The sequence below is a fragment of the Lepidochelys kempii genome, chromosome 14 (genome assembly GCF_965140285.1).
Source record: "Lepidochelys kempii isolate rLepKem1 chromosome 14, rLepKem1.hap1, whole genome shotgun sequence".
Taxonomy (NCBI): Eukaryota; Metazoa; Chordata; order Testudines; family Cheloniidae; genus Lepidochelys; species Lepidochelys kempii.
The window spans coordinates 45,019,004-45,032,592 of NC_136393.1; the positions used below are offsets into that span (position 1 = coordinate 45,019,004).

The 13,589-nt window shown below is 46.4% G+C and overlaps 1 protein-coding gene across 6 annotated transcripts; it reads right to left on the minus strand.

Moving 5' to 3' along the window:
* Window positions 1-288: 288 nt before the first annotated feature.
* On the minus strand, window positions 289-13,231 carry LOC140898043 (uncharacterized). 6 transcript variants are annotated; one of them, XM_078848527.1, is made up of 6 exons: window positions 13,009-13,091; window positions 9,253-11,757; window positions 4,811-4,898; window positions 4,207-4,333; window positions 3,749-3,862; window positions 289-3,419 (listed from the first exon to the last, which is right to left on the minus strand). In XM_078848527.1, coding segments are annotated over exons 2-6 (1,719 nt in total). In that variant the 5' UTR covers window positions 9,255-11,757; window positions 13,009-13,091; the 3' UTR covers window positions 289-2,031. The 6 variants fall into 6 exon arrangements, with proteins under 6 accessions (XP_078704653.1, XP_078704654.1, XP_078704655.1 ...); XM_078848528.1 differs by having other exon boundaries at window positions 9,253-11,762; window positions 13,009-13,082; XM_078848529.1 differs by having other exon boundaries at window positions 9,253-10,856; window positions 13,009-13,080.
* Window positions 13,232-13,589: the final 358 nt, after the last annotated feature.

The following is a 13,589-nucleotide window of genomic DNA, read 5'->3' on the forward strand; positions in this document are numbered from 1 at the left end:
TCAACAAGAGCACAGACCCCCGCTGCATCCACTGTATAATCGCCTATCCTCCTCCCCATGTTCCATAGCGTCCTCACCCTGATGCCCAAGAATGCGGTGGGGGAGGGTCCAGGCACCCAGCCACTCCACTCCAGAGGACGGCCCAAGCAACAGAAGGCTGTCATTCAAACAGTTTGATTTTTAGTGTGGCTGCAGTAAGCACTGTGGCCTTCCCTCCTCCCCAACCCCACCTGGGCTACCTTGTCCGTTATCTCATTTTTTATTAATTAATAAAGAAAGAATGCCTGGTTTCAAAACAATAGTTACTTTATTTCACGGGGGGGAGGGTGGTTGGCTTACAGTGAATTAAAATCAACAAAGTGGGCGGGTTTGCATCAAGGAGAACCACACACAACTGTCACACCATAGCCTGCCCAGTCATGAAACTGGTTTTCAAAGCCTCTCTGATGCACAGCGCGCCTTGCTGCGCTCTTCTAATCGCCCTGGTGTCTGGCTGCTCAAAATCAGACACCAGGCAATTTGCCTCAACCTCCCACCCCACCATAAACGTCTCCTCCTTACTCTCACAGATATTATGACGCACACAGCAAGCAGCAATAATAATGGGACTGTTGGTTGCACTGAAGTCTGACCTAGTCAGCAAAGAGCACCAGCGAGCTTTTAAACGTCCAAAGGCACATTCCACCACTTGCTCAGCCTGTAGTTGGCCTGCTCCTTACTACTGTCCAGGCTTCATGAGCCATGGGAGCAAAGGGTAAGTGCGACCGCACAGTGCTGCAGGCTGGGAGAGCAGCCTGAGGCAGAAGCCTCCAGCTCGCATGATATTCCAGGCAGGACTGAATCTCCATGAGACAAAACTTAAAGAAGAGAATGACCTGGAGTCTCTGGCTCCCATTCGGTGCTCTAAGAGGAGAATAGCCATGTCTGTCCAGGCGTCCCTGATCTACCTCACCGAGGTCTGCCAGGAGCACCCAGGAGACCTATGACAGCTATCAGTCCTACTACACCATCTGCCACGAAGGCAAGGAGCTGCTGCTGTGTGGTGACATACGGTGAGCTGAGCGGGCTCCATGCTTGCTGTGGTATGGCGTCTGCACGGGTAACCCAGGAAAAAAGGCGCAAAACGATTCTCTGCTGTTGCTTTGAGGGAGGGAGGGGGGCCTGACGACACATACCCAAAACCCGTGACAATGTTTTTGCCCCATCAGGCACTGGGAGCTTAACCCAGAATTCCAATGGGCAGCAGAGACTGCGGGAACTGTGGGATAGCTACCCACAGTGCACCGCTCTGTAAGTCGATGCTAGCCACGGTAGTGAGGAAACACTCCACCGACTTAATGCGCTTCGTGTGGACATACAAAATCGATTGTATAAAATCGGTTTCTAAAAATCGATTTCTATAAAATCGACCTAATTTCGTAGTGTAGACATACCCTCAGACACGCATAGAGTCCTTAGGTCAGTTTCACTGTACAACTGATGCTTTAGAATTGCAAAAAGTCCTTTACAGAATCATTTAATCCAGTCCTAGTCCAATGTCCAAATTTCAATGTCAGGGCAGTCCAGAGGGGACTGGAGATCTCAGTCTTATGATTCACACTCCCCCCCAAAATAAAGCTTAGGCAGATCAGGTAAGAAAGGATCATTTTTGCAGCGTCTCAACAGCACACAGTCCTTGGCTGAACAAGAGGCTTTTGAAGTAACCTTCTATTTCCTAAACATCACTGGTAATTAATTACATGGCTTAACATAAGGTGATGCTCCATAAAGCAGTTCATAGACAAACAATGACATTATTACAACCAACCAACTAAACCTTTATAATTCCTTTTGATCTCTGAATTAACAGAATATAGCCCTAGACAGGAACCGTATTTCCATTGTTAACCTCTAACAAGATATAGCTAAACAACGACTACTACAGTTACCATTTTCTTCCATGTCTTTAACAATACACGTTTACCTTTCGAAGCTCTAGTTTATCTAACGAGGACACACTTTTCTAATATGTCTCTAAAGGTTGAATCTAGGTCAATGACGTGCAATTTCCTTAACACTTTCTGTCCCTGTGTCAGAGAACTTTAGATCCTGTGTGAATACTCTCATGTTTAATGAGGTGTGATCTATGTGTGAAATTTCCCCACAGTCCAAGCACTTGTGGGGTCTCTCTCCAGTGTGGATTGCCTGATGTCTAACAAGGTTTGAGCTCTGTATGAAACATTTCCCACAGTCTAAGCACTTGTGAGGTCTCTCTCCTGTGTGGATTCTCTGATGTTTAACAAAGTGTGACCTCCATATGAAACCTTTCCCACAGACAAAACACTTGTGGGGTCTCTCTCCTGTGTGGATTCTCTGATGTTTAAGAAGGTCTGACCTCTGTATGAAACATTTTCCACAGTCCTCACACTTATGGGGTCTCTCTCCTGTGTGGATTCTCTGATGTTTAACAAGGTCTGACCTCCGTATGAATTTTTTCCCACAGTCTAAACATTTATGGCGTCTCTCTCCTGTGTGGAATGCCTGATGTTTAACAAGGTCTGACCTCCATATGAAACTTTTTCCACAGACTAAACACTTATGCGGTCTCTCTCCTGTGTGGAATGCATGATGTTTCAAAAGAGCTGACCTCCGACTGAAACTTTTCCCACAGTCCAAGCACTTGTGAGGTCTCTCTCCTGTGTGGATTCTCTGATGTTGAATAAGGTCTGACCTCTGTATGAAATTTTTCCCACAGTTCACACACTTATGGGGTCTCTCCCCTGTGTGGATTCTCTGATGATTAACAAGGACTGACCTCCGACTGAAACTTTTCCCACAGTTGAAGCACTTATGGGGTCTCTCTCCTGTGTGGATTGCCTGATGATTAAAAAGGTCTGACCTCTGTTTGAAACTTTTCCCACAGTCCAAGCACTTATGGGGTCTCTCTCCTGTGTGGCTTAGCTGATGTCTAATTAGTTCTGACTTCCAAATGAAACATTTCCCGCACTCGAGGCATTGAGAGGGTTTCTCTCTTCTGTGGCTTCTCCCATGGTTATTCAGGGCTGAGCGAGTATTGAAGCTTTCCCCACAGTCCACGCATTGAAGTGGTTTCTCTCCAATATGGATTGTCTGATGTGATCTCAGAATAAATCCTTTCCCATAACCGAGGCATTCATAGGGTTTGTCTTCCTTGGAATTTGTCTGCTGGGTTGTGGGATTATTGTCTCCTTCCCCACATTTAATAGATTCATCCACTTTCTTCCTTGGGTGGTTTCCCTGAAGCATCTCTGACCTGTGCCAATTTCCCCAGGCTTCTCCCTGTTCCCAGCACTGGGAAAAATTCCCTTCAGCTCTTTGCACAGAGGTCCCCTGTGGTTCCACTTCCCCGGGAACTTCCTCATGATCATTCTCCTCCTTGTTTTCACCCACTCTCTCATCACCTGCCAGGAAAGAGAGACAATTCAGACAGGAGTCATTGTGCTGGGGAGAAAGAAGAATAGCACCGAGGGAAAACGCGACACACTACAGTTGCGAATACTGAGCAATTGGATTTTGCCTCCACATCCCACACAAACACTCACAGGGAAGGAGAGACAGAATGGAAACTCCTGCAGCTAACAGGACAGGTGGAAAGCCGTGAGCAATATCTGCTGACTACAGCGCTGCCCTGGGCGAGATGAGGAAGAACTGAGGGTGCTTACTCACACCACATTTTTACGATTCTCAACTTTTTCTTCATTCCCCAGATGATTTCAGTGTCAGTCCTCACCTGTGCGGGCCCCTCTCAGGCTCTCTCTTTCCTCGCAGGCCTGGAGATCCGGGACCCACGGCTCTTCCCCTCGTTCCAGGCGGGAGATGAGCTCAGGTTTGGGAAGGGAGAATCCTATGCGGGGGGGAAGGAAAATCAGACCAGATCAGGGTGCGTGGAGGATTGAGAGCGCGTCTGTCATGAAGGACATTCTGTGAGCGGAACCTGTCCCTGTGCTCTGCTGGGGAACATGGAACCCAAGAGGACAGAAACATGGTCGCTGAGCCCCCTTGGAAGAGGCAGATGTCTGGGGAGGTGTCTCACTGGAGAGGGCAAGGAGATGCAAGTCTCTCGCACAGAGCAACTGTTCATTATGCAAAACATTCCCCTCTGATCTAACTGATGAGGGAAGAACCTGACGAGATTCATACATACAAACTCAATGGCTTCTAATAACCAAGGGGATGGGAATCCCTTACCCAGCGAGGTCACTATCTCGTAGTTCTCCTGCATGATATCACTGTAGAGGGCTCTCTGAGCGGGGTCCAGCAGAGCCCCCTGCCCCTGGGTGAAATAAATGGCCACGTCTTCGAAGGTCACCGGCATCTGAAACAACAAGAGTCCCGCACTCAGCGCCTGCTGCCCCAGCCACAATCCCGCTAGTCATGGGAAACGAAGAAAAAAAAAGTGAAGCTGTGGGAGGGCCAGAGTAGCAGAATCCCACCCCCACCCTGCTCAAAGCAGCCAGGAGGCTTCAGAGGGTGGGAGAAGGTGAGAGCTCCCTGTCCCCCGCAGCACATGGAGTAGGGCATCCCTGACAGACACAGTCTGATATCGGAAGCAGAGCTCTGAGCCGGGGACAGGAATCCCAAGAGCTTCCCTTCGTATTTCACAGCAGCCTCTGGCTAGCTGGTTCAGGCTCCAGCCCTGTGCAGGGGGGTTGTGTCCCGTTTTTGAAATGGGCGAAGGTCCCTCCCTCCCCACCAACAATGGGCCTACTCAGAAAATCAGCAGGTTTCTCATACCCTGTCTCCTTCCCGCCTCTCCCTTCCCCCGCCCAGCAGCTCCCTGAAAATCCCCTACCTGAGCTGGCTCCATCACAGCCATTTCCCTTTCCTGTCCCCTGGAAGACGGGACGATCTGGAGCGAAATGTGGATGTGATTCCTAAGCCTGTTGGGGTAAGAAGGGCGATGGGGAGGTTACACAAGGGGCTTCGGTCCGTGTCACACCCCGATTCCCCCCAGGCTCTTCAGACCCTCCCAGTAGCAGCACCTCTGAGCCAAATACTAGAAAAAGAGCAGAATCAAAGGGGCCATTTTGAGGGATTGGCCCTCATTGCAGTGTAAACCCCTCTCCCTTAGCAATAGCCAGAGCCCTCTGGTGGCAACACCTGAAGAATGAGCTGCCCTGGACTCCCCCGGCAGCCCCTGGGGAGAACCAGGCAGAGGCTGATCCCATTGGCCCATCCGCACTCACCCCCTGCCAGAGCCAGCAGTGACTCTGGTCTGATTCCAGTGTGGCTGAGATCTAAAACCTGCCTGGAAATCAGGCCAAGGCCTAGCATAGCCCTGAACACTCAAGAATCAGAGCCCCAAAGATCATGAGTTTGTCCCTTTTTAAAAAAAATCCAACGGAAGCTGGGAGCAGTGTGTGTGCGGGAAGGGAGGGGGTTGCCCATGGACATTTCCCTTGTAACTAGGCTCTGCCAGGGAAATGTAACTTAGACAGACATCATTGTCTTTTACCCCTGTTGTACATGAGGATGTAGGGGCAGCCCTAGACTAGCTGCCAGCAACTGATGCCCTAGGCAAACCATGCAATCAGCACCCCCACCCGCAAATGCCCACGGCAGATCTAGGCTGAGGTTTTTGGTAAACTGGGCCTTTGGTAAACATTTTGCCCCTTTTTTCCTTTTAACGTTTTTTAAGCGTTTTCTTTTAAACAGAGGCTTAATTATTCGGTTTGTCCGTCTGTCCTTCTATCCAACCAATGTTTCTGAGATCAGATAAAATAGAGACTCAACATTTTCAGAATAGATTTGTACATGACAGCTAGATGATATTTCAGTCTGATTTCAAATAAAAATGTATTAAAAATGTTAATTATAATTATTTATTATTAGAAATCCGAGATCATCCATTACACTATCCTGCTTTAACTGCCATTACCACCACATCCAATATAGAAAGAAGTAAGAAAACTCTTCAATGAACTTTAACCAGTATTTACAAAACACTCTAAATAAGAAACACTCTGTGCTCTTAAAACATGACTTTTCTTGCTTTTAAGTTTTGAAAATTCAGACACTAGTTCTTTTAGCCTTGGTCTAAACTGGGGGGGGGGGGGGGGCGATGTAAGGTACACAACTTCAGCTACATGAATACCTCGATCGACTTACCACGGCATCTTCATGGCGTTGGGTCGACGGCCACTGCTCCCCCGTCGACTCCACTTCCAAGAGCAATCGGGGATCAATTTATCGCATCAAGACTAGACGTGATAAATCGACCCCCGATAGATCACTACCCGCCAATCTGGCGGGTAGACATACCCTTAGATCCAGTTTTCTAGCTATTTCACGCTCTGTAGACATTGTTGAAAGTCCAACAAGTCTCTCTTGCATTGTTGAAAGCAGATATGTTTTGATCAATTTTAACTTTGAGAAGCTAGGTTCCCCACTAGCTATGGAAACTGGCAAACTTAAAATAATGCATAGAGCTATTAAAGTGTTTGGAAAACTGCCTGAGAGTTTATTTTCACAAACAAAGTTCAGTACTTCTAAAGGAGTGTAATGTTTCTTAAGTTGTCTTGAAAAGCCTGAAGCTGACTACACAAATCTGTAGCATCAATGTCTTTTGAATTTTCATGAGTCAATGCCAACTCCAGTTTTATGGAAAATTCTCTTATCTGTTTTTCTGTTTTCTTTTGCAAGCTGTGGATATCATACAGAAAGCCAAATACTGACTCTAGCTGCTGCATCTGTTGAAATCTTTCGTCAACCAAGTCAATAGCAGTATCAAGGACTGTGAAGTAGAAATTCACTTTGAACCTTTGCTTTGGGTTCTGAATGGGTGTGTCTCGTCCTTCATATGAAAACTGCTGTTTCTTTTGCCGAATACGAACGGGCTCTGCCTCAAATTCTGTCGGAAAGTCTATTTCTTCAGCAAGCTCGAGAGAATCTACCAGTGTTCTTTCGAATCCTTCATCACTTCTGAATTCCTCCAGAATATTTTTAGTTTTCTGCAGTTTTTGATAGCAGAATGTATGTTCAGGTTCTTTTCCTGAAGCTGCTTACTACTGAGGTTAATCTCGAAAAGGATATTATACAACAAAATAAGTGAAGTCATAAATTTGAACTTGGAAAGGCCATTTGCAAGAGCTTCTGCATCTGAACGTTTTGCAGATGATCCAGTAAAGGTAGTATCATCAGAAATTTCAATTAGGGCATCGTAAATGTTTCCAAGTTCATAGCGAAGAGTCTTCAAAGCATCAATGCAACTCTCCCATCTGATCTGACTAAGTGGTTTCACAGTTAGAGAATTCACATGGCAAATCAGAATCTCCCAACGGCATGTTGAGCCTGAGAAAAAACACATAAACACGTTGCACCAGGTCCAAGAAACTCCTTGCCTCCAAATAGCATCTAGCAGCATCATTGACAACCAAATTCAGAGAATGCGCATTGCAAGGAATGAAAAAGGCCCTAGGACTGATTTCCATCATTCTCCTTTGTACACCATTGTCTTTACCCTTCACATTACTCCCATTACCATAGCCTTGGCCACGTAAGTTTTCAACAGATAATGACATTGTTTCAAGAATCGTTTCAGTCATAAATGCTCCAGTCATCTCCTTCAGTGGTACGAAACCACAAAAATGTTCCTTTATGAGCACTTCAACATTATCTTCATCTGCAGACTTTTCCGTATCCACAAAACGAATGATTATCGTCATTTGTTCAATATGACTCACATCGGGTGTACAGTCCAGTATTATTGCAAAGTATTTTGCAGAATGGGCAGCTTCTATAATTTTCTTTTTAATGGCATTTGCTAGGACTTGAATCAGTTCATTCTGCATATTTTTTCCTAAGTAATGAACCTGTGTTTCATGATCAGTTATTTTACGTAGATGCTCCTTCATGACTGGATCAAACAAAGCTAGGTATTCAACACATTTTAAAAAGTTTCCATTACCTGGAGTTATAATTTTTCATTTCTACCGTGGCCGCAGAATGCTAAATTTTGCCCACTGAGAAATCTCACTAAAGCAATGAGACGCTCTAATATTTGTTGCCAATATTCTTCTTTTTCCTTGATCACACATAAATTTTCTTCATCGACAGTTTTTCCTTTTTTCAATCGTAATTCAAGTTCTTTCCAATTTTGAAAACATTCCAAATGTTCTGTACTTCTTTCATGTGAAGAGAGAATTGAAGATATGTTTTCCCAGTCCTTCGAACCATTTTCAGTAAGTGGTATACCAATTGCTTGATTTCTAAACAACTTGCAGCAAAAGAAAAACACAGAGTCCTTCGACACTAAATATTGTAACCACTTTCGATGAATTTCTTCCCCATGAATGAGTTTCCTCTTGTAATGCTGAGCAGAGAATTTTTTTTTTTTATTTCCATCCTTAGGGAAGGGAAATTCATGAACTTGTTCGGGTCCATGTTCCACGAGAATTTGCCACACCCTGTCATCACATGTGGGCAATGAAACTGGCTCCCCAAATTGTAACTTGTTTGTAACTTCCTCATCCTTTCTTTCTTCTACTTCATTTACTTCAATTTCTACATGTCTCTCTGAAGGTGAATAAATTTTCTCCACTTCTGTATCAGTCTGATGCTGTGAGCTACCCTCATCTCGAAGTAATATACCTTCATCTTGATGTTCCAAACTGCTTTCATGCTTTTCATGGATGTGAACTAACCTCCTCTCCAAGTAAAAGACCTTCAGCTGGATGCTGTGAACTACTTCCATCTTTATTTGGATTAAAGAGATAATATTTCTGGAAGGATCCCTGCTATTTCGCTTGGTCCTTTTCCTTCTCAGCCTTTCGTTTCCAATACTCAACTCCTGAGGGTTTTCTTTTTCCTCTTTCTGCCATGGGGCATTTGAATATTGTTATGTACTGTGCTCCCCACTGCAAGCATGATAGCGTTAAGGATGGCTGACACATCCACCACATGGCTGGCGATTTAAACCACATTGCAGCCATCCCAACGCGTCTTTTCACTGCTTAAAGGTTCAATGATTAGTAACATACACTCACTCACCTATTAAAACAGCTAGTTACAGCGTTTACATGGAAACAAAATGACCTTTTTCGACGTTATAACCCGACACTGATTGTTTGGAAAGTAATCCCCTTCCTCACGGTTACCCGCTTGGAGCGTGATGTCATCACTTTCGTAGTCTATTAAGCATTACCGTTGTTACTTTTCTTTTGTAGACCTTATTACATGTGAACCAGTTAAAACAAAGAAAAGTTCTAACGTTTAATAATGCTTAAAGATACTCACATTTTGGATTTATAATGCTGAAAGACGTTATTCTTTATTCTTTGGCACCAAGAAACACAAATTTCCACAGTATTTGCTCAATTCTTAGCCATCTACCTGCAACGTGTTAAAATGACCGTTTGACATGTATCAACTTGCGATATCACCGCTCTACATGAATTTCTGGCTATGTGACCTTCATGTATATTCCAGTTAGCTGTCACTAGCATTGCAGCTCTTGCGGCTGGCGGAAGTGTTTCATTGTGGCTGAGTTATTGCTTATCAAGATTGCGGAGTGGGTCATCCTGACCCTATATCGCAAATTGGAAAAAAATTAACTAAAATATTCTTTATTTTTGCAGTAAATATATTAATATGTCAAATATTTTATTCTCAAAAATTTAGAGAAATGAATTATCAGTCATATTCCGTCCGTACACGAACGGGAATTGAACTAATGACATCTTCATTATTTTATTTGTATTTTTTTCCATCTTTTTGGGGGGGGGTTTCATTTTTTTTTTAAATTTTATTTTTTTCCTCGAATTTGGCGCCCCATTTAACTTGGCACCCTAGGCGACCACCTATTTCACCTATATGGATGAGCTGCCCCTGTGAGGATGGTCATATCTGTGTCTGTGAGTGTGATGCTCACAAAGGTGTGAGGCACAGTCTGGCAGTTGTAACAAAAATATATTAAGCTCACTTTACAAATTGTCATGTCTTGTCTCAGCACAGGTGCAGAGCGTAGGGCTGATCTTGCTCCAAAGCATCCAGAAGTAGGGTGGGGCAGTTATCAGACATGTTCTGAATTTGTTTCCAAAGCTGCATCGGATGTTTTCATTGGGGACATGGCACCTGGCACGGCCGCTCCCTCTTTACTCACCTGAGAGCTGAGGCAATCAGAGCTTGGAGGGGAGATAGGTATTTAGGACAGTCACAGTCTCCATGCTCTAGAACGGCTCTGAATGAAGCCAGGCAAGACTCTGGTGCAGTGTGTCTCCCTCAGGGCACACTCTCACCAGGGCAAGAGATCAAAGGAGTCTTTATAGTTCACTCCCATGGAACAAGAGTGCCGCCATTTGGTCTGTGTTCCTTACAAAGGGGATCACCGAGCAGCCAGGCCAACACCCTCTGTGCGCACAGCAGGACCTACCGTGACACTATCCGGCCTTCGCCCTCCTGCTCATGAAGGGTGTCCTGTCCTTTGCAGAAGAGAGAAGAGGAGCGAGATCACCTTACATTTCCACCTCAACCCATGTACTGAAATTCTGTCAGACCAAAGCTGATACTTGGGAAATATCCTAATGGCGTTTCTACACAAGGGAACATTCAGGGAAGATGAGATGAGCGCCCAACTGCTTCTCTTTGGACTTGCAAAATTGCATGTGGGTTACACCTGGACTATAGAGTACTTAAAAAATGTTCAAGAAGTGATCAAAGACCTCATCATTTATAGTGTTGGGGGGGAAGGTCTCCGGCACTGGTCTGTGGCTGTCCTGACTGCCAAAGTCAAAATTAAGGCCACCTGACTTCTGAATGAGAGCGTCCATATAGGGATTTAAAGCTCTGGAATTCATGTGGATTAACTTCACACCTTTAACATCAGACCACGCAGACAAGCCCTGAAGAAGTAAAGGGAAGGGAATAAGAGAAATTGGTTAGGGGGGCTAAGGGAGACTCTGCTAATTCTTTTACTTTTAAAAGATTTAATTTGTTTTCCGTGACACCCCCACAAATGGACGTAGACATTCAGAGGCAGCACCTGGCACAGGAGCAGAAGCAGGAGAGACACAATCAGCATCAGAGTTTTCAGCCCATGAACAATAACGGGTCATTTAACATCAGAGTCAGCAGCACAGTCTGTGTCTAGAAGCAAATGGGTGTTATTCCCATGGGGTACCTCCCCTGCATTAGCTAGCCCACTGCGAAAACATAAAGGAAAGGGTCAGGTCAGCACACTGTGTCCCCCGGCCTGACCAAGGCAAAGGACACATAGAATAATTCATTTTAAAAATTCTTCAACTTTGGCCGTACAAACCAGTACACGTGTCAAAACGAAGAACATCCCTGAAATGGATCACAACAAAAATGGTAAAACGTAGGCCATTAGAAGTATAAACGATGTGGTTGAAAAATCCACATGAATGCACGCAATAAATGAACTCAGGAAAGTAAAGTGGGCACTTCAGAGTGTGCAGGATGGAGGGTTACTTACAGAAATAAGGTTTTAAAATCAATTTTCAATTGCAAGTGGGGGAGGGGAATCACATGTTCCCAGAAGTGTAAAATGGCACTGAATGTTACAGGGTTGGACAACCATTCTAGATGTATGGACCCTTTGGAAGCAGTAAACCTATGTAGCTAGTACACCCCAAAGGCTCAAACACAGAAAGGTAATAAAAGAAAAGCCTCTTTCTTTCTTTCTTTCTTTCTTTCTTTCTTTCTTTCAGTTCTAGACTGTTGGGTTCATAACTCACAGGGTTTGAATTCTTGGGGTTGTCAATCTATCTTGGGGTTGCATATCTATGCTTAGTAAAAAAAAAAACAAAAAACAGAAAGTTCCTTTTGAGAAGCCCTGTATAGGAGACACTCTAAGGCCCTTAGGGGCATATTTTTGAAAGGATTTCGGCCACTAGTGGAATATTACAAAGTATCTAGGAGCCTTGAACCTTGAAACTTCTGGCCGTTAGTGAATATTTGGGAACCAAATTCTGTACATAAATGGGACATGGGATAAAGCACTAGGGTGCTGGATAGAGAGAAAAAGTAACAATTGGCTAAAGCAAAGGCAAGTGAAAGAGTTTACAGACCAGCCCATGAAATCAGTCAGCGAAAGCTTATGCTCAAATAAATTGGTTAGTCTCTAAGGTGCCACAAGTCCTCCTTTTCTTTTTGCGAACATTGCAATAGAAACAGGAACTGTTACAGTATCACAGTGAGATGTGAGAACAACTATTAATATTTCCCAAGATTATATGCCATTAAAATAGGAATACCATGGCAGAATGATGTCCCTCCGCACAATGCTAATGAAGTGTAGGATGAAGAGCTCAGAGTAATACAAAGAATATTTTCAGAAGGAACTAATGTAAAGGAGTGAAACTGCCCAGACTGGATTCCAAGGGGAGTCAAACTCAGAGGGACAGGGACAGGGGCGAGGACACATGGATGAAGCGCTGGGCGGCTTGACACAGACACAGGAACTGAGACCGGGATTCTTTTAAACACTCAAAGCAGGTGTGACCGTGAGATCTGTGTGGGGGTGTCTGTAAATATTTCACTGGATCAAGTCCCCTCTAGCACCTCAGTCACATCTTATGCAGGGGGAGAGCAGCCCTGTCCGGGCACCACAATGTACAAGGCCTTTAAGGACACGGCCCTGGGAAATGGGCACTAAAATCCTAGGAAAGGGGAGAGGAAAAGCCCCAGTGGCCCCCCCTCCCCCCACACACACATTTTTGCAACCACTGCAGCTGGCTCAGCCCATCTGGGGGAACTTTTATCCCCTCTGCCCCTCATTATTCCTGGGTTTCCCCCTCCAGCCTGCCTGGCGGGGCCTGTGCCCCGGTTCTTCCCCCTCAACCCCCCTAGATGTCGCTGTCCCAACCCCCAACGTGAGCCGGGCTGGCTCCCCCCGCCCCGCACACACCGGGAGCTGGCGGCAGCTTTCCCGGGCCCGGGGCAGGGAATCGCAGCCGGCTCCGCGGGGAGCAGCCCGGGGCCAAACCCGCCCCCTGCAGCCCGGGGGTGACGGGGGGGGCGGGTCTCTCTTACCTTCCCCCCGAGCGGGGCCCCCCGGGGCAGGGGCCGGGCCGGGAAGGGGCCCTGGCCGAGCTGGGGGCTCTGCCCTGGGAGAGGCTCCCGGGGAGCAGCGGGCAGGGCCCGGCTGGAGGTTCCCCTCTCGCGGCTGCAGCCCGGGCTCCGGGCTCCCAGCACCAGCCGCCGGGGCGCGGGGATCTCGCCGGGAGCCAGAGTCCCCGCAACGGCTGCGAGTCACTTCCTGGGCCGGGCCTGAGCCCCGCGATCCTCCCCCCAGAGCCGCCCCCCAGCCGCTCCTGGGTCCTAGCGATCAACCCACCGCGCTGCAGCCTCCTGCCCCAGACCCTGCCCCCTGGGGACCCATCTCCCCGGGCTCCTGCAGCTTCTCCCAGTCCTCTGTAGAAACTTCTCCTGTCACCGTTCAGCCTTGCTTGCAGCCTCCCTGTAGGATAAAACCTGATCAGCCCGTCTGTGACAAACTTCTCTCTGCACTGGGCTGGCTAAGGCCTTGCTCTAACCCGCCCCTCTGGTCACAGGCTACTGGCACTGGTGAAAAACATCTGGGTGTCTCAGCTGGCTGGGCCAGATTTGTAGGG

Bases quoted from the DNA above. Each gene is read 5' to 3' on its own strand.
- LOC140898043 (XM_078848527.1), bottom strand. The intron at 4,334-4,810 runs GTAGGGGATTTT...TTGTTGTTTCAG, and splicing joins CTGTGATGGAGCCAGCTCAG to ATGCCGGTGACCTTCGAAGA. The intron at 3,863-4,206 runs GTAAGGGATTCC...CCCCCCGCATAG, and splicing joins CGAGATAGTGACCTCGCTGG to GATTCTCCCTTCCCAAACCT.